The 16,135-nt window shown below is 52.3% G+C and overlaps 2 protein-coding genes across 7 annotated transcripts in view; both read right to left on the reverse strand.

Annotated features, from left to right (window-relative positions):
- MKNK1 (MAPK interacting serine/threonine kinase 1) overlaps positions 1-14,916 on the reverse strand; it is a 53,091-nt gene extending 38,175 nt beyond the window's left edge. Inside the window, exon 1 of one of the 2 annotated variants that reach the window (XM_030326630.1) lies at positions 14,894-14,916. The gene's annotated coding sequence lies outside the window, so the exon portion shown is untranslated. Of the gene's footprint in view, positions 1-3,406; positions 3,468-14,893 lie in introns of those variants that run through there. The other variant, XM_030326629.1, reaches the window with a different exon arrangement.
- On the reverse strand, positions 6,099-15,055 carry MOB3C (MOB kinase activator 3C). Of its 5 annotated transcripts, XM_030326637.1 has the most exons (5): positions 14,648-14,877; positions 11,911-12,038; positions 11,141-11,609; positions 8,828-9,030; positions 6,099-8,512 (listed from the first exon to the last, which is right to left on the reverse strand). In XM_030326637.1, exons 3-5 carry the CDS (start codon positions 11,556-11,558, stop codon positions 8,483-8,485), a joined length of 651 nt encoding a protein of 216 aa, XP_030182497.1. In that variant the 5' UTR covers positions 11,559-11,609; positions 11,911-12,038; positions 14,648-14,877; the 3' UTR covers positions 6,099-8,482. The 5 variants fall into 5 exon arrangements, with proteins under 5 accessions (XP_030182497.1, XP_030182500.1, XP_030182501.1 ...); XM_030326640.1 differs by lacking the exons at positions 11,911-12,038; positions 14,648-14,877 and adding an exon at positions 14,894-15,055; XM_030326641.1 differs by lacking the exon at positions 11,911-12,038 and having other exon boundaries at positions 14,785-14,886.
- Between the last annotated feature and the right edge of the window lie 1,080 nt (positions 15,056-16,135).

Raw genomic sequence — 16,135 nt, forward strand, 5'->3', positions numbered from 1 at the left:
AAGGCTCTGAGAAGACAATTACTTACAGAAGGGCAGGAAATGTGTTGTTTTCCTCTGTGTGTATTTCTCAATACCAGGGTTTTGTACATAGTAAGAGCTCAATATGTGTTCATTGAATTGAATCTTGCCATCCTTGACTGGGAATCTTTACAGAAAGATCCTGGACTGAGTTTATTCTAAAACTTTGCATTTACTACCTGACTTGATAAACATGATAAACTAATACTCATTGGCTTGCTTCACTTTTTTCATCCATTCTTTCAATACACTCTGGATTCCTCTCAAGACATCTCCCCAGGTTATAGGGATACACTGTTGGGAGGACATCTCTTACTCACAGAGGTAGGGGGATCTGCGAGCAAACTCTTTGGAGAACCATTCTATCTCATTGGTTAGGAGAGGACTGCCATTTCCACCATATTAAAAACCAGAGTTGTGGAATCAGAAAGTAGATCTGAATGATTTCCATCTGCCTCAGTTTCCAAGTCTATAAACAGAGTTTTAAGGTGTTACATATAAAGCATTAAAATAGTATCCACCACATAGTAAGTGCTCAATAAATGTTAGATATTATATTAACAAGATCGGTGGACTGAAAAAAACAGAGTCAGTACTTTCACTTTTAGTACTATCTCTGCCACTGACTGATTCCTTGTGCAGTCTTGATCAAGTCCTTCCCCTCTTGGGGCCTCTCCTCATCTGTAAAATCAGAGGTAGAACCAGATGGTTCCCAAACTCCTCTATCTTCAGTGATGTGTATTTTTCTATGATCATCAAGGAGTCTTCTGTTCCATGTGCTCAAGCTGTTGGCAAGGAAAAATGTGGATTTGTAGCAGCTCGTTCCCAGATGGAAAGGGCCAGGGACAATGACAAGGCCAAAGGCAGGACAACAGATTAATAAACCACCTGTGAGCCTTCCCCTGCATGATCTATATCATACTCATTTCAGGTCCTTGAACAGAGCACCACCTCCCTTCCAACAAAATTCACAGCAAAGGCAAGAGAACAATAATATCAATGAAGAATCCTGCCTTGTACAGAATTCCTGCACTTTCTTGCCTTTGATGCCTGTAAATTAGGGCATCATCAATCTAAACAAGGGCTCTCCTTAGCACAAAGAGAAGGAAAAACACAAAGGCCCACTCTGAACCTGAAAGCTCATAAAACAAAGACCAAAGCGAGTACATAAAAAATGTCAATGACTCACTCAACCACAAACATTGCAAAGGCCTACTATGTGTCAGGAAGACGAGGGATGAAACAGACATGGTCCCTTACTACCAGTGTACTCAGAGTACACATGAGGTGATATACCCCAAGGTAGACAGTAATCAGAGCTATATTCGAGGTTCAGCCCCTGCTATAGAAGATGGGAAGGGGGGCAACTAATCCAGCAAGGGGAAGTTGCTGAGAAGGTCACATGAGACAAGCGTTGAAAGACAAGAAAGGAGGAGGGAATGCCAGGAAGAGAGTGCAAGCAAAGAAACATGCAGGGAGTATTTAAGCAACAAAAACTAGTTTATTTTGGGGCGCCTGGGTGGCTCGGTCGGTTAAGCGTCCGACTTCGGCTCAGGTCATGATCTCACGGCCCGTGAGTTCGAGCCCCGTGTCGGGCTCTGTGCTGACAGCTCGGAGCCTGGAGCCTGTTTCGGATTCTGTGTCTCCCTCTCTCTCTGCCCCTCCCCTGTTCATGCTCTGCCTCTCTCTGTCTCAAAAATAAATAAACGTTAAAAAAAAATTAAAAAAAAAACTAGTTTATTTTGACTGAGGCATGGGTGCAGTTTTGGGAGAACATAGGGAAACAGGGCAGGAGATAGGTTTGGGAACAGATTATAGGGCGGGGAGGGGGGAATTGTCTATGCAGCTGAGGAGTCCAGACTTGATATAGTAAGCAATGAAGCCGGCCAAGGTTTCTGAGCAGAGACATAACATGATGAGAACATTGTCTTAGAAAGACCACACGGGCACCCATGAAGGGGATGCAAAAAGAACCACATTACTAGATTACTATGGGACCCCATAACAGGAGGCCATATACACTTCCTAAGCATGTGCTGGAATCCAACAGGTCCTGTTCACAGAACTTCTCTCTGCCATGGTTCAGCTTCATGCAATCTAAGTTTAAGAGGTGCTCTCTTGCCAGGCCTTCTAACCATCAAAATCTGCTACAGCACTAGAGTAAAGGCTCCCCGAAGTCAAGAACACAATTAACTCTGGGATCACACAAAGGGAAGAGCTGAGGTGGGAGAAATTGGGGAAGGGGACAAAGTCTTGAACTGGTCTGGCTCCATATGAACATCCAACCCCGAGTCTCCTCTTTACATCACTTCCAGCCTGGCCCTTTTTAGAGGGGCTGAAGCAAAGGATAGTAGGGCTGAAAGCTGCAGGCAGATGGCTGAGGATCTAGAGCGACAATATACATCAACTGCCCAGGGCGCTGCTTGGCACGTAAGCCACGGTCAATAAGCATCAGTTCCCTTCTCATCCTACAAGTCAGTTCCATCTACAAAGTCCAGTGAGGGTTCAAGACCTAGGTGACCTCAACTCTTCCCCTGGGGCCTCTCTAAAGTTCTCCCCTCCAAAATGACCTAGTTCCTAGAAATCACAGCTACCATGTATTCAGCACCCATTCTGTGACAGATGCCATCCTGAGTGACACATGTAATCCTAGTCAACCTTCACAATGACCATATGTATTATGCCCTTTTTATACCAGAGGAACCACAGCTCTGAGAGGGGAAATGACCCAAGAACACACAGCTAGGAAGTGGCAGGTGTGAAATGTGAACCCAGGACTACCTAACCCAAAATCAAGCACTTCCAACATTTTATTCGTGTCACCTGCGCTGGGCTCTGATCTGCTACTGACCACCTGACGGTAGCCTGGAAATCCCGAAGAACAGATTACTCCTGACATCATCTCTCCTCACTGTACAGCGACCCACACATGTCAAGAGCTTTTAGATGAAAACAGTTAACTTTAAAATAAGGTAGGACACACACAGAATACACTCCTCACGGGAAAATCTATTCGTGATGTTGGACTGCCTGCGCCTTGAGCCCAGCCATCCAGCAGGGTAGGGGCTGAGTTTCAAACTGGCCACTGACTGAGCTCCGACCTCGGACACCTGTCAATCTAATCTTGACCCCAGGCACCGGCGGAGCCCCGACCGGGGACACACGCTGCGTCCTGGGCTCGCCACAGACGGTACCCCGCCAGGTCACAGACGCGCTCCCTGAAGAGAGCCCTAAACAAGCGTCCCCTCAACATTCCCTTCACAGCACGATCGGATCGTGACCTCGGGCCGCTCTGAAGGCCCCGTCTGCCCTGTCCCGGGCACACCGACTCCTTCACAGACCCCCGCCCCATTTTGCTCGGAGGGATACCTCGCTGGGGCGGCTTTACCTCAGCTGACTCTCTGCGGGACCGGTCGCGCGCACCCACCTGCAGGTCGCTCCGAGAACGCGGAAGAGGCGGTGCTAGAGTCGGGGGGCGGACCCGGCCAGAGAGGGGCGGAGCTGCGCGTGCGCCCTGATGGCTACTCCCCGGGAAAGGGTGGGAGCGAGCTAAGTAAACTGAGACCAAGTGAGGGAGAGGGGTGTGGAGATTGCCGGGGCAGGGGGTGGGGCTTAGCTCCTTTGACAAATTTTTTTCGGAGTGAAGGTCGGGAAGTCAAGGAAGCGCCAGGAGGGACGCGGCCAGGCAAGCGGCTGGTGTAATTAACATTCACCGGGAGCTTCCGTGTGCCAGGACGGAATTTTTAAAGTGCCTATTGCATGTGGGGAAATGCTGCCAGTCTTTTCTAAAACGAGGGCTGATTCTGTAAAATTTCTGAAGACGTTTGCGTACCTATCTTTTCACCTTGAGAGTTTCCTTGAGTAAAGGATTACCCCCAGTAGTTCAAAATGAAACACTTAAAAGTTAATTTCTTGGAGGGGCGCCTGGGTGGCTCAGTCGGTTAAGCGTCTGACTTCGGCTTGCGTCAGGTCATGATCTCACCACTTGTGAGTTTGATCCTGTCGTCTGCCTCTGTGCTGACAGCTCAGAGCCTGGAGCCTGCTTAGAAATCCGTGTCTCCATCTCTCTCTGCCCCTTCCTCCCCTCAAAAATAAGTAAACATTAAAAAAAGAATTTAAGTTAATTTCTTGGCGAAAACCAAGTGCATTTAAATTAATATGTTAACCCCCAGCCCTTCCCTAGGCTGCAAGTGTAATGAGGGAACGAGTGCTGACTTGGGTTTAATTCAGGTCCTGACTCTGAATGTGTTTCCTCCGTGGTGAAATGGAAGTAAACATCCCTTCCCTATCTGTCTCAGGATTGTTGTGTGGGTCTGATGAGGTAGAGCCTCTTAGACTTCTATCTCCCCCCATTCTGACAATGTTTATTCCTTTCTCCTTTTGAGCTCAGTGTTCTCACCTGTATGATGGAAGAAGGTCTGGGACATGAGAGAACATTCAGGGCTTTGCTAGATTTCCCAGTCTGGATGAAGGCTGGAGAGGGGAACCTTCTCCCACGCTTCTGTGTTGAGTCACTTACAGAATCCCTCAGTCCAACCTGAGGCCCCTGTATATCCTGACCTCTCCCCACCCATAACCTTCCAGGCCCACTCAAGCTACATGTCCTCAGAGGCCATGCTGGCCTGTTCCCTGAATATCTAAATAGCCAACTGGTCCTGAGTTGCTCAGGCCTATGTTCCAATCCAGGTTCTTAAAACTGCTATGTCTCTATGCACATGGTGACCAAGTTCAGGTAATATTAGATGATGGCTCTGGGGGCTCACAGAAGGGCTCCAGGAGGGCTCCCCCAAATCAGGTGGAGCTCTAGCCATACTGTGGCTCCCTTCACCCCACACTACATACAGCTCTTGGGGGTGGGAGAGTAGGAATCGCAGCAGAAACCTCAAAAAAGAAGCTACAGTGTTCTTCAGGGCCAAGGGTGGGGTGGGGGGCATCCTTTACTCAAAGGTGGAAGCTCTGCTCCAAGATGCAGAGTGGCTGGCTTCCTCATTCCCTGCTCTAAGTATTTTTATGGATTTTGAACAAGCAGGAAAACAAAACCTTCTGCAGTGGCTGCCCAACCGAACTGCCCTTCTGCCCCCAACACATGCCTCTCTCAGGAACCCCTCCTGCCAAGTTTTGCCCTATGGGGTGGAGGTGGGGGCTCTATCCTCTGTCTTGCTGAGGCACCAGCTCTCTCTTCTGTATCCTCCTTTCTCTCTACCTCTGTCCAGTCTTCTCTGAGCATCCCTGTCTGAATTTCTCAAAGCAGTTTTGTGATGTCTTCCTGATGTATTCAGACATTCTCATGTAAAGTGCAGGCCTTAGCCACACAGTTCTGAGATAAATTTACCTTCTCTGCCATAGTGTATTTCAAAATAACTATGAGCCCGGAGCCTGAACTTTCTAAGAGTCTGAGCTATCCAGTCATTGAGGAGGTAGTGGGTACCTGTCACAGGAAGTGTGCAAACAGAGCTACCTTTTAGAATGCTGGGCTGGGCCTCCAGCTCCTAGAGCAGTGAAAGCAGGGATACTGGGCACCAGGAAGGGAGCCAAGCCAGGCAGATAGCCAAAGACAAACCTGATTTGGTAAGCTATTGTATGTTACACATTTAGAATTGTACCTGACACAGAGTGAGTATTAGCTGTTATTGTTGATTGTGAATGATCCACAGACTGTGAGTAATGAAGGAGCTCAGAGATAAGTCAGTCACTCACTCCCACACCTGGTCATGAAACAGACTGAGAAATTGAGGTCTAGAGGGGGAAAGAGGCCCACCACTGTACCTCAGGGGCTGGGCTGGGCCTGGACCCCAGGTCTCTGCCTCCCAGGAGAGTCATTGCACAAAGCCAGGCTGTCTCCTTCTTAGGGAGAGGAAAGAGCTCTAGGTAGCCCTTTGCTAACTCTTAAGAACAAGCTGTTTTCTGCTCTTGTGTGGGCAGCTGGTGGGTAAGGGACAGTGGAATGGCAGCAAGACCAAAACAAATTGTCTCCTTGGAAATAAGCTCAGGAGTCAGCCCCATGTCTTGCCACCCCAACTTTGAGCTCTGACCAGCACCCAACAAACAGCCTTTTCTCGAGAAGGGCTTCCTCTGCTGTGATTGGGGACTGTAGCACTATATTTCTGCCCTGTCCCTTAACCCACTAGCTCCAATAAGCCACACAATTAAGGGGTGGGGTGAGAATAGCCATGCCAGGGAACCTGAGCTGAAACAAGGAAAGACTCCCAAGAGACTGAATTCCCCAAAGTCAAGAGCCAACCCTCCCTACTCTGAGAGTCCTAGACTAGGCCAGAAGTTCTGGGTCCAGAATTCCCAGAACCCTGGGAAACCCTTAGTGTCTCCACCCTGTAGAGCTAGGCCAGACGTGACCACACCAGCCAGCCCTCCCCATGGCCTGGGATCTCAGGACAAAGAGCCTTCCCTTCCCCATTCTGGCCCGGCTCCCTCCACAGCCTACCCAGGAGCCATGTGGCATCCAGACCACAGCTTCCCACCAGTGCCGCTTTAGTTTGCCTCCTTTATTTTACCAAAAATAACAATAATAAAGTCTTCCCTCTGTTTCACAAAAATAGATTTCCCGTCTCCCCAACCCCTCTGCAGTCAGCACTGGCCACAGCCTAGAACCCATCTTCCAGTCCTCAGTCCTCCCTGAGGCAATCTCTGATCCCTGGACCCCACCCCAACCCAGAGCCTCCAGCAAAGCTGCTGGGTCAGTGTTTCTCCTGGGAACTTCTCCAGAGACAGCTGTCTCAGGTCCAGCTGGCTGGCCTCAGGAGCCTCATACACTTCCCCAGAGATCAGGCAGCTTCTGGGCCACTGAGAGGGGCATGACTTTGGAGGCTTGGCTCAGCAGACAGCCCCAGCCAACCTGAGAGGCAGTGGGGCACTCTGGCATTCACTAGAAGTCTTTGCTCAAAGCAGGAACAGTTGTGCCCTAGAGAGGGGCTGTCAGACCATCTTTCCACATGCATCTCACCTCCCTATGTAGCAATCCACAGGCCCTGAGGTGGGAGTCAGGACCCCTGGTTTCTACTCCAACTCCATAAAAGCCTTGCTATGAGGCCTTGGACAGTTTCTCCCTCCTTTCTTCAGGGCTTCCGTTTCCTCCTAGGTACACAGTGATTCTGTGAGACTGGATAATCCTCAGGCCCTTCGTGGCTGTCCATCCTGGCCTCCCAGTGTAGAGGCTCTTGGAGGGGAGGGCCCCGCTTCTGCTTCAGTTTCCCCACCTGTGGATCTGGGCACAGGGCTGGGCATGGCGGTGCTGAGTAATGGAGTGTCAAATCAACAGTTTCTCTGTGGATAGCTATCCAACCAGCTGGACTGTCTCGGGGATGGTTGGGAAGGAGGCAGGTCCTTGCAGAATGGGGGCTTTCCAAGCCTAGAAGGGTCCATTCACTAGTAACACATCTTCAGTGTCCTGGGGTGGGAGAAAAGACTCTGGAGTTCCCCAATTCAAGTTCCACTGGCTCCTTGGGCTGGAGGATTATTTTGTGCTGGGCTTCAGATCCTGAGAGCCAAGTCCACAGATTCTGGGAGCTAGACTGGAGTATATGATTTCCAGTTTAGGGACCAGAGGACCTTTGTGGATATAAGGGATCAACCCCAGCCCTCAAGAGGCTGTCTATAATCAGGCTTTCCTGGAGGCAGAGGGATGAGTGAAATGATAGTTCCTGGGTATCTTTGGCTGAGCAAATCAGAACATGTGTCCGTGGTGGGCCAGGGGTGTAGGTATCCAGGGCAAGACCCCCTCCTTACCTCCCTATAGCTCCCCAGAACTCATGCTTATGGAAGACGGTAGCCTAAAGGTTAAAATATAGAGCTACATCTACAATCACATTTTGTGCACTTTTACACATGGTCAGAGTGGGGACGACCTGTCATCACTCCTACAGTGGTCGTGGTCTGGTGGTCCCAATCCCTATTAACTTCCTTCTTCCTTCCCTCCTTCCTTCCATTCATCCATTTACCTAACATTTATGGAGGGCCTACTATGTGCCAGGGAGGATCTAAAGCAGCTAGTTCTTATAGACACACCCCACAGTGAAAACCACATACACACACACATACACTCACACACACTCAGAGTCATCTGTATTCACTCACACAGATTGCTCACTCTCTAGTACCTTTCTTGCTATCACTCAACCACATCCACATTCCCCAAATAGGCAAGGGAACCACCATGGAAGGGTCAAGTATTGGAGCAGAAACCTAGCCAATCCCACCCCTAGACTTCATGTGGAGATGTAGCTCCTTTTTTCCTTCTGTTTGACCACTTTTAAGCTCTCCCCTTCTCCATTCATAAGCAGTCAAGGGGCATGTGGGCAGACTCCTGAGAACCACAAGTTCAGGGGCTTTGTGTGTGTGGAAGAGTCCCAGGCACTTCAGATTTCTCTGCTACCAGACTACTGAGGGTTCTCTCTCCAGCCACTCTGTGTTCACATGGTCCATCTGACAGTCAACAACTCCAGACCTGGGTTCAGTGACAGATCCGCTCTGTCATCTCCCTCTGCAGAGACATAAGGCGGAAAGGGATGAGTCAGAGCTCAACCTACCAGGCAGCCCCTTCCCAAACTATAGAGCCTGGCTGTTCTTCTGCCTGAACCTGGCCCCTTCCTGCCCCCACTCCCAACTCCAGACTATAGACTTAAGTCTGTAAACTGAGACTTGAATGAATTCTCTATTAAAGAACAGAATCCACTGCTAAATGAATTGCCTTCTTCTAATCTATCCACTTGGGTATTGGATTTTCTTGAAGTAGATAGCCTTTGGATCTGAAAATTCTGAGGCTAGCCTTGGTTGGAGAGGGCAACAGGGGCCTTACCAGTGGCTCTAGCTCCCGCTGGTCCACAAGGCTGAACTCGCGGATGAAATAGTAGAAGTGTTTATAGCAGGTGTTGACATGTGCCTCAGCCCCCATGCTGAGGATGCTGTCAAAGTGGTGAATGTAGACGTGGACAAAGACACGGAAGAGGCGGGTCAGGATCTTGGTGCAGACCTGCTGGAAGTTCTTGGGGAAGGGAACTCCTAGGGGGTGGGGATGGGCAGAAGTGGTGGGGATCAGCATCCTGGTGATGAAACACTGCCCAACCCTGCCCTCCCCATTCCAGGCCTAGGATGGCCACTTCCCTACCAGGGACAGAGAGAGACCATGGTCCACTTTCTCCCCACTTCCCTTTTGAACAAAGCACAAATCTCACTGTGCCCCTCCCTTGCTGAAATACAAATCATCTCCCACATTTTCCCATCACCCTGAGCAGGACTCTGCAACTGTGCTTGGGTCACTGACCAACCCTTCTTTGGCTATGATGAAAGTTATGTTCAAATTCTCCACAGGAATATGTGTGTCTGCAGGTGCTGTCCTGTGACACCTGGGTTACAATTCCAAGGTGAGTTTATCAACATCTAGGGTCCATTTTTAAAAACATTGGTCTTTGGGATTAAGTTCTGACTGCACAGCATGGTGCCTGCTCAAGGACTTTCATGATCTGATCCTGACCTCCTTCTCCAGCCCCACCCCAACCCTTCCTTTTCATAACATTCACACAGCAGGTCTCAGATCCCCAATCCCGAGAACTACAAAATCCTCAAGAACTAGTTCAGATATCTCTCATTCCTTCAACTATTCAATAACACTTACGAAGAACCTTCCATCTTTGAGCCAAGTTCTGTGCTGGGCCCTCCTCACCTTTTGCTTCATATGGTAATGGGTACCATAGCCCTTATAGATATGATAAAGTAGAAGTGTGTGATGGTGACACACGACAGTGAAGCCACTTGCCCAAGGCCATGCTTCTTGATTAGACAGACTGAAGGCAGGATTAAAATGCTGTTGGCACTGCACTGCTGTGACCCGCAGAGATAAATGCCACAGCCCCTGCCTGAGGGAAGCCTGGTACCTGTGAAAAAGACACAATTTCTGCACAGACCCTCACACTCAGGGTAGAGATCTTGGTGGCGATGCCCTCTTCTCTGCTGTGGCAGAGTCATCCCCAGGGTTAAGGTACAGACACCTGGGGCTCACAGTCCTGAGTTAGAAGAGGCTACAAGAGAATAAGAGCCCAGACACAGGCCCACACTGGTCCACCCTGCTCCATACTGGTCCTCACTGCTCTCAGGTGGGGTTAAGCCCTGCCTCCCTGTGAGCCCTACTAGGCCCAGCCCATATTCCTCAGACTTGTCCTGCCCATCTAGACTTGGGGCCCTGGGTCTTAAGAGACCTGCGCTGCACTTCTGAATGCCTCCTGATTCAGTGCACTGCCTCTGTTGGCCTCAGTTCCTCCTATGTGAAATGCAGATGCCCACTGTTGGGCATGATGGTGCAGGAAATGGCAGGCCCCCAGCTGGGGAGGGGCTGTGAGCACTGGATCATGACTCAGTGCCCAGCCTCTCTCAGTATTCAGACATCTCCCCTCTGGGCTTGACCACCCTGCCCAACCCATCTCTGATTCCTACAGCCTTGATGTGGAGGAACGGGAGGCCAGGTGGGGGTGGGGCTGCTGTGATGAATATGGTGTCATGCCTGCTCAGCTCCTGGGCTGACACCCACTCTTGCTGCCCTTGGGTGGGGAAGCAGGGCCAGTGTGACTTCACTCATCTCCTCTCCCCACCCTCACGGGCCCAGGCTGCCCAGCTGAGATAAGAAAAGGCCCCTTGGCTTGGGCCTAACAAGGGAAAATTCTGCCCTCTGAGCCCCCTGAGGTGGAGATACAATCTGGCCTTCCCAATCCCCACCCTTTCCCTTTCCTGGAGCAGGGAGTCAGAGGGAGCTCCCAGGAGGTTGCAAGTCAGTCAGCCAAGGCAAGGTGACCTGTTAGGAGCACCTAGAGACATCTGTTCTAGAAGGTTCTGAGAATCATAGTGGTCTTGCCAGGGTGGTTCCTGGAAGGACACTTAAGCCTCAGACAAGGGCCCCAAACAGAACCACGTAGTCCTAGGTTAAGATGCCTAATTTTGAACAGACACTTAACCTCTCTGAGGCTGTTTCCTCTTCTACAAAATAGGGATGAAAATCATGCCCCCCCCCCAACCCCTTACGGAATTGCTGTGTCAAACTAAATGCCTCATCTGTAGAATGGCCTCTCGTGGCTCCTTCCCTCCCTGGCCAGGCCTGATTTGCCTGCCAGGTGGCACTCACCAACACGAGTGGGAAAGACGTCCTCATCATTGATGAGGCCCTCAATCCAGTCCATGAGCAAGGCCATGTAGCGCGGCGCTGAGAGCTTGGCAGGCCGCCTATACTGGCGCTCGTCCTGCCAGCGGTACTCATAGCGGGGCCCTCCGGCCATGACCGGGCAGCTAGTCTCACTGCAGCGCTCAGCCATGGTGCCATAGATGAGGTTGATGCGATTGAAGAAGTCCACCACGTGCACGGCAATCCAGTCGTCGATGTTCTCTCCTGGTGGCAGCCTCACCACAGTGCGCAGGTCCAGGCCTGACTTGAGTGATGCCTGTGCCTTCTTGTACAGCTCGAAGCGCTGTGTGCCTGGTTCGAAGCGCTTCCGAGGCCGGAATGTCTTGTCCTTGGCAAACACCTGCTTCAGGCACAGTGCCATGGCCAGGCGGGGCTGAGGGCAAGGTGTCCAGGGGCAGGACCTGTGGCTGCCCTGCCAGGGCCAAGGGCACGGGGAGAGCATGGTGGTGAGGTCCTCGCCAAAAGGGCTTTGACTTCCCAACACATCATTTCCCTCTCACTCTCAGCTTTTGGCCCACCTCAGCCTTTGCCTGGAGTCTAAGTCCTCCTCATGCCCTAGGTCCAGGGCCTCTGCCCTATTTCCAAGCTACCCTTGCTCCCCCTGCCAAGCACCCACAGCCCCCCCCCCCCCATCTCATTTTGCTACTCTCCCCTTTCACTGCATCTCACAGAGGTCTGGGCCTGGGCTCCAAACAGGTGCTCATCAGACTTACTGTTGACTATTAGAGAGGTGGCAGAGGCTTCCTGCAGGCCCTCCAGGAGGCAGGGGCCTGGATAAGATGACCTCAGGGGTGCCCTGTGGACCAGGTGGTGCAGCGTGGGAGAGGCTGGCTGTATTGTGCTGGGGGTTGGGGTAGGGAGCAAGGCCCCGCCTTCAGCTTCCTCTGGGATATCCCGAGTCCATCCGGCCACCGGGGATTCCCAGGGAGCGGGAGGGACTTTTCTACCAAAAATGTACTTTCCTTTTATTACCCCCGAAAGAGGAAAGGGACCTCATGTGGCCAGCTGGTGGCCTCTGAGTGTGGCTGCAGGCACTAGAGGAGAGGGGGAGGTGGCAGGTCCAGATGGGTACCACTTCCTCCAACAGTGGCTAGAGATCCCTCCCTACCAAGCCAGCCTCCTCCAGACCCAAAACTGAACAAGCTGCCGGCTCCCCCTGCACCTGACAGTACAAGCTCGGTGAGCACCTACTATGTGCCTGGCACTGGAAAGTAGGGGAATATAGTCAGATCTACCCAGCTGGGCCTATCTAGAATTCAGACAAATTTGTTTTCCCTCTTAAATGGAGGCATCCCAGACTCAGAACAGAGTTTGGAACAGCAGGCTTGGAGGCAGGCAGGGGTCCTGGGTTCTAGTCTCAGCTTTTCCATGGCTGGGTGACCCCCATAGCAGGCATGAGTCTCACCCATGCAACATCCTGGGTCACTCAGATACAGACTAGGTTTCTGGGACTGGTGTGGTAGTCACCTCACCTACGCTGTGCATGTGTGAGATCTTGGGAAAATCAGACCCAGGTACCTGCTGAGAATGGAATTTAGCCATAGACTGAGGGCTAAGCCTGAGTGTAGGCTAAGCACTGAGCTGTGGCTCCGGGCTGACCTCTGACCTGGCCCTGACCCTTGTCAATTTGAGTCCTGACTCTAGCCCTAGACTGAGGCTGAATACAGCCACAAAAAAAGCCTCGCCTTAACCTCAGAGCTGATATGAAGCACCCTCCTTTCTCACGTCTCTAATAATGCTGGGAAGAATGGAGGAATGAGGACAGGAACAAGGTGACAATTGGGGGAGGTATCAGGTTAGGCAACAAGTCAGGCTAGTGGAGAAGTTTGGAACAAGGATTCTTTCTTGGACCCATAACAGGCAGGCCAGGATGGGGATGGTCAAGAAAATGACAGGTGGTATGGACAGGAGGGGCAGATCTCCCAGCAGGATCTTGTCCTCTTGAAAAAACCCCTTGGAGATGTGGAAAGTCATCTCACCCATTCCCTGATCCTTGACTTCTACCCAAAGAAGTCCCCAGTGTGGCTCCTGAACTTCCTGATCCCAGAGGAGATTTCCACTCTTCACATGCCACCTGCATTCTAAACTCTGCTTGCGGCAGGTGCTTCCAAAAATCATTCCTACTGCAATTAGGTGGGGTTCCTGGTTCTCCTCCTTTGCACAGCCCCCTTTACTGACAGTTACCAATAGACTACCACCTGAGCATTCATCATCTCACCCCACCTTTCCTGCCCACTTCCCTCCACCAGCCACCCAGGGCTGTTTCCTGATCCCCCACCCTCCTGCCCCCATGTTTTTCTTCCACTGGTCTTTCTGACTACACATGACCAGGTTGAATGCTACCTCCTCCCACAGCCCTCTCCACTAAACCCAGAAGCCTTTCTCCTCAGGTGGAAGCTGCCCTTTGGCCATTGTTGCCCCACCCCTACCCCAGCCTAAGTCAGGGCACATAGCTGATGCTCAGGCTTTAAGGAAACCTTACAATCAAGAACTATAGAGTTGAAAGAGCCCTGAAAAATCAACCGACCAACCCACTTCTTGCACAGATGGGGAAACGGAGGTCCTCTTTCTGAGGAGCCACCATTCACAAAGCAAGTTTCTGGTAGGGGATCTCTAATGATTGAATTGGGAACCAGGATAAGGTGGGGCGCAGCCCATGACAATGAGTAAAGGACCATTTTCTTGTACTGGCTGGTCACTGGTCTGGTGGAGGTAAGGGGAAATGAGGGGAGTGGAGGGAGAGAAAGGAGGGGAGTGGGGGGAGAGGAGAAGCATATTCCCACCAATTAGATGAACCTAATTCCTGTTCCCCCAACATGCTGAACCTCCCTCTTGCCCCCACAACACCTTAAGTGACCTGACAGTGAGCTAGACTCCCATCTTCTGGCTGTAGAATGTCAAGACCTGGGTCTTTCCCCAAGAAAATGTAAGTAAGCTTCAGGAAGGGGAGGGAGGGAATCTATACACACCCCTTGTCTCTTCACTTCCCACTCCCATGCCCTTGCTGAGTTTCCATCCTTCACAGAACCTCTGTCCCTTCCTTGAATCATGGCCATTTCTGCCTCTCAGTCCCTGCTGCTAATTCTCGGTGTCCTTTTACTCCTAAAGTACCCAGTGATGACTCACTCCCTGGGTGGGCATCTGGGTGGGCTTCCCAAAAGACCACAGAATGGCCCTGTCTGTTCCTGACATTTACCACCCCCCTGCCAGAGCCACACCTGCCACTACTCTGATCTGGCCCAGGATCTTGGACAGGGGCTGGACCCAGTTTGAACCCAGAATGCAGTCTACAGCTGTAGGATGGGTGTGCGGGGGCGCCCTGAGGGCAGAGATCCAAGAGAAAGGTAGGGGCGGGACTCCACGCTCTTCCCACCGCGCCCGGTCACCCTCGCCCACCCCTTGCCCTCCCCCTGAACCCCCTGACCCCCTCGCCCAGCTGCCGGGACAGACCTGTCTTAGGACCCAGAGGCGCAGGCCTGACGTTTCCGCTCCCGAAGACACGCCCCCCTCAAACACCGCCACCCCCAACCCCGACTTTCACAGCTCTGAGCCTCGGACCCCGGACCGAGCGCCTGCGGCCAGCCTGCCTTGGGGCGGACGTCGCCTCCGGTCGAGGCCACGCCGGGACAGCCGAAGAAATGAAAGTGGCAGCGAGGCTGGGCCGTGCGCGCGGCGGGGGCGCGGGCGCTCACTCACGGGGACCGCCTCGGTCCTCCTCTCTGGCCGCAGGGTCACATCCCCAACACGCTGGGTCGCGTCCTCCTCCCGTTCTCCGGCTGGGCCGGTTCTCTCGCCTGTCCACCGGCCCGCCCGCCCCGCCGGGCCGCGGTCGCCCTCCGCCCCCGCGGCGACGCCAGCTCCGCCCCCGCCCTCCCGGCCCGAAGCGCCGCGGCCGCCGGGCGGGGAAGGGGCGGGGAAAGGGGACCCCCTCCCAGTGCACAGACGCACGCCCGCCTTTCCGGGAAGTCCGAATCGTGCTCCCAGCTTCCCGCTGGGCAAAGGACGGACTGAGCAGCTGGCCCTGGCCGAGTCCCCTTGGACTTCTGCCACAGAGGCAGCCTCCGCTTCCTCGACTGTAAAATGGGGACAGGCCCAACTTCTGTGTGGAGCAGAAACAAGGGGCTGCTAGGTAATGGTGGTTTCCTGTCTGTGTTCCACTTGTCCCTGAGCTCAATCAGGATCGGGTCTGCCCTATCCGCTCTCATACCCTCGGTTCCTGGCATGGTGCCTGGCACATAGCTGGCACTTAATTAATGGCCATTTGCTGAGTGAATAAATGCTTTGGTAAACACAAGCTGAGTCCCTCACCCAGCACTGAAAGGACAATGCTCAGATGACAGGCTTACACCACCCCCCACCCCCCCCAGAACCATGCCTGGGAGCTTTGCTCAGGCTGGGCAGATTCTCCTCACTCCTCAAAGTCACCCCATTTCCCCAAGACCTTTGTTCCAGCTCTTCCCAGTTTGAAATATCTTCTTTACCTCCTTTCTTCCAACCAAATCCAAACCTTTAAGACCTGATCTGCTCTCTCTACTTTTCAGCTTAGGTTCCTCCCCTGAGGGCAGACAGCTATCCCATACCACGACTTGGGCGGACTTGGTCCGTGGTCCCCAGGCCCAGGGACCAGTTGGCTGACTCTCCTGGGATGGAAGGGAAGGTTGGAGGCCTTCTAGGGTGGGAGGGCCGAGGCAGAGATACGGGCTACAGAAGTCACTCTGGAGGGGTGCAGAAGATGAGCAGGTGTGGGGTAGGGGGAGCTGGCAGCAGGAGGTAGGCATTTAGCATTGCACAGATCACTGGGTTCCTCTTGTGTCTGGATCTTCTGCTTGCTTGATGGCATGAGAACAGACTGGATCCTTAAGAATCCCAGCTCCTAGAACTGAGGATTCATTCTTTTGTTAAGCACTTATTTTTGCCCAGTCTAAAGTTTTTTTTTTT

The sequence above is a fragment of the Lynx canadensis genome, chromosome C1 (assembly GCF_007474595.2).
Source record: "Lynx canadensis isolate LIC74 chromosome C1, mLynCan4.pri.v2, whole genome shotgun sequence".
Lineage (NCBI taxonomy): Eukaryota > Metazoa > Chordata > Mammalia > Carnivora > Felidae > Lynx > Lynx canadensis.

Excerpts from the sequence above, each read along its gene's own strand:
- MOB3C (XM_030326640.1), bottom strand. The coding sequence starts at position 11,558 with ATGGCACTGTGCCTGAAGCAGGTGTTTGCCAAGGACAAGACATTCCGG. Across the intron at positions 9,031-11,140 it reads CGTCTTTCCCACTCGTGTTG|GAGTTCCCTTCCCCAAGAAC; the intron begins GTGAGTGCCACC and ends CCCACCCCCTAG. Across the intron at positions 8,513-8,827 it reads AGCGGGAGCTAGAGCCACTG|AGGGAGATGACAGAGCGGAT; the intron begins GTAAGGCCCCTG and ends ATGTCTCTGCAG.